At 35.5% G+C, this 3,883-nt stretch overlaps 1 protein-coding gene across 1 annotated transcript in view; it reads left to right on the forward strand.

Annotated features, from left to right (window-relative positions):
- Positions 1-429: 429 nt before the first annotated feature.
- LOC122247963 (leukocyte elastase inhibitor) overlaps positions 430-3,883 on the forward strand; it is a 5,269-nt gene continuing 1,815 nt past the window's right edge. The window contains exons 1-5 of the mRNA XM_043007686.2: positions 430-570; positions 1,705-1,887; positions 2,279-2,492; positions 2,812-3,023; positions 3,449-3,634. Of these exons, the coding sequence (XP_042863620.2) occupies positions 481-570; positions 1,705-1,887; positions 2,279-2,492; positions 2,812-3,023; positions 3,449-3,634 (885 nt within the window). The 5' untranslated portion in view covers positions 430-480. The remainder of the gene's footprint in view (positions 571-1,704; positions 1,888-2,278; positions 2,493-2,811; positions 3,024-3,448; positions 3,635-3,883) is intronic.

The raw sequence follows: 3,883 nt of genomic DNA on the forward strand, positions 1-3,883 counted from the left end.
TTAGGGTGTTTCGTCACTCATGTACTAATGTGTTAAATTCTAAGGTATGGGGTAGCATAGCAAACTCGTGCTTGGTTCTAGAGAAATACGTGATTTTTTTATTGTTCACTTTTAAATTAGATAACAATGTTTCTTTTGCTTGAATTCTATGTTCTCATCACATGCACAGCTAAGTCTAGCAAACCAGGAACTGCTGCCAAATCAGCAATGCAGATCAGAATCGTTCAAAGTTGAAAGTGTTGCTACTCGATCGATCAGTGTTGCTCGCAAGAAACGTGTTTGTTGTTGAAGCAAAACAGACACAGCAACCTAGTATATTCTACATCATATAATTCCCTTGCTTTCCTTAACCTCCAGTTTTCTATTTATCGCCGTCTCTTCACTCCTTTTCTCTAACTCCCTCTGCACTCCATGATATCTGTTCCCTAAATAATATCGCGTGTTTCCCCAGGTCTTGCGTACCTGGCGTTGTCTCCCACAATGGAAAACAGCTTCGCTCCGCTTCCCAACCAGAGAGACGTCCTGAAGTTAAGTCTCAGTCAGAGAAACTTCGCAAGAGATATGTATATGGTAAGTGATTGGTGATTATAAGTTGACCTCTGTTTACAATGTGATTTTTTTCATAGTTTTGTTATTGACCGTTAGTCTATAACTTCAACGTTATTGTTACTTATATCACATTTTTTTAAAAATCAGTAATAGCACTTTTGTTTCATCGTTTACTATTTTTCTTCGTATTTTTTTCTGAATCATTATAATCTTAACTGATAATCAACACATCCATCTTAAGTTGCATTAGTCGGTGTAACTTCTGTCCTTCCCCAAAATGGAAACATTATTTTACAGATGCAGAATCTTATCAATACTTCGTATAGTCAAGGAGTTATGTCAATGCTATTGCACATTATCTCATCATCGTAGATATAATGAAAGCTCTACATACGACGAATGAAATGATAAAAGATATCCTTCCGCAACGTGCAATCAATATCCCCAAATACTAGTGTGCAATATTTTCTTTCAAGGTCCCTCATTGACTCCAAAATGTATAAAGACAAAGCACGCAATCAGCTGATATTTCTCACACACACACATACACACAAACACACACACACACACACACACACACACACACACACACACACACACACACACACATATATATATATATATATATATATATATATATATATATATATATATATATATATGTATGTATATATATATATACATGTATATATATTATATATATATATATATATATATATATATATATATATTATATATATATATATATATATGTATGTATATATATATATATATATATATATATATATATATATATATATATATATATATATAATATATATATATACAAAAATATATAAGATATACATATATATATATATTTATAATATATATATATATGTGTGTGTGTGTGTGTGTGTGTGTGTGTGTGTGTGTGTGTGTGTTTGTGTACAGTATATATATATATATATATATATATATATATATATATATATATATATATATACATACATATATACATACATTATACACACACACATACACATAAGCACATATGAAAACACAAACATATATCTGTCATCTGTGTGTATCTCTCCGGTATGTGAGTGTAAGTCTATATGTAGGGTTTTTTTCCCATTCGAACTGAAATTCGAATTCTTTTTCCCATTTGAACAGAAACTGGCATGCAGTTCCCCCGGCAACATATTCTTCTCGCCCTTCACCATCATGACAGCGCTCGGCATGGTCTACTCAGGAGCTCAAAGAAATACCGAGGAAGAAATGAGAACCGTCATGAACTTGTCTCAGGATCGAATCAGTCTTCACAGAGCCTTCAAGGATGTCATTACGGACTTCCAAGTAGGTGATTGTCGTCTGTTGGCTCGTGGTGTTGCTGTTATGTCATCTCGTTTACGTGTGGATAGATGGATAGATGGATAAACGGATACAGAGATAGATGGATAGATGGATAAACGGATACAGAGATAGATAGATAGATAGAGTTTGAGAAATTGATATGAATATAATGATTGACTGAAACATGTATAGATAGATAGATAGATGGGCGATAGGTGGATATATAAACAGGATCATAGATATACATAGATTTTGATAGATAGATATAGTTATAGATAGATATATAGATATAGATAGAGAGATAGACGATAGATAGAAATATAAACAGGATCATAAATAAACATATCCAGAACTGATCCACATTTTGGTGAATTTCCCCTCCTCTCTCCTTCAGAAAAATGGTGGCCCGTTCAAACTACACACGTCGAACATAGTATACGTCCCCGATAGCGTGTCGCTGTTGCCAAACTACAAAGCCATCCTGTCCAACACGTATCAAAGCTATGCCAGGTCTGGGAACTTTGGCAAACCCGAGCTGCTTAGAGATGAAATTAATGCAACGGTGAAAGCTCAAACAAACGCGGGTATTTTGGAGCTTATGCCCGAAGGTGACTTTCTTATGTTGATTAGTTTTTTTGTTTCTTGTGAGGGATGTTTTTTTTTTTCTTTTTCTTTTTTATGTGTGTACGTGTGTTCTTGTAGACAAATAGATAAGGAGGTAGGTAAATAAATGAAGAGGAGCGTATATTGTATGATATAGTTTAAGATCTCCCTTATATATGATATAGTTTAAGATCTCCCTATCTGTCCCGATGGAATACACAACTTAATGGAATGAAGGAAACAAACAAACCAAAGAAACATGCGATCAAACAAACATCCAGATTAATGAGTAAATAAACAATAACAAATTGATTTCTCTCACAGGAGTGATAGACGAAGACCTAAAAATTCTCCTAGTTAATATCGTCTACTTCAAAGGCTTGTGGGAAAAGGAATTCGTATCCCACACAACCGAAGGAATTTTTTGGCTCTCGGAGGAAGAAAGTATAAGGGTTCCCATGATGCACATCTCGGAATCTTTCGATATGGTTCATCACAAAGATCTTGGGGCGACTGTCTTATCTATGGACTACAAGGTCTGTTTGATAAGAGATATGATATGAAAGGTAGAGCTGGATGCAACGGAGAAGTTCTGTAAATTATCATCATTGTTGTTGTTGTACTTTCCAACATTTGTTGTGTTATCTAAACAGGATGAACTGACATATTCAGTTTAGATATTGAGCAAAGTTTTATACGTCTAAAAGGGCGGAATTTTTATGACAGAACCGATTACCGGGAACCTAGTCGTTGTATGTTACTATCTGTATTCATAGATATAGATTTAGGTGCTGAGATAAAGATGCAAGTACAAATGTAGATATGCATTGTACATACATACATACATCCATCCACCCCCCCCACACACACACACAAACACACACAACCCCTCCCCCCACCCCCCCCACCCCCCCACCCACCCCACACACACAAACCTTACCCTCACCCGTCTCGTTCCCAGGGCTCGAGGCTAAGCATGCTCATTGTCCTCCCCCTCGAGCGCGACGGCCTGTCCAAGATGGAGGCCAAGATGGCGGATATGGACATCGGCGATCTAGAGACCGCGATGAGTAGTTGTAAAATAGCGGTTTCTCTTCCGAGGTTTAAGATGCTGGAGACGGTTCATCTCACTGATCTACTTGTTGAGGTGAGTGACGTGACGTGAAGTGAAACTGAAATGGGATTTTCATTTTTGTGGGGGTGTTGCTGTTTAATATCTATGTCTCTAAAGTTTTTATATATATTTTTTATTTTCTTTATCTTTCTATAAACTGGTAGATAATTTAAAAATGAAATAAAAGTGAAGTTTTATTACTGTTATTATCATTCTTTTTTGATGTGTGTGTTCAAAATATTATTACGGCTCGGTTTATGTTTTCATAAACTGATATTTTAT

The sequence above is a fragment of the Penaeus japonicus genome, unplaced genomic scaffold (assembly GCF_977035675.1).
Source record: "Penaeus japonicus unplaced genomic scaffold, GWHDUDI00000001_assembly GWHDUDI00000006, whole genome shotgun sequence".
Taxonomy (NCBI): domain Eukaryota; kingdom Metazoa; phylum Arthropoda; class Malacostraca; order Decapoda; family Penaeidae; genus Penaeus; species Penaeus japonicus.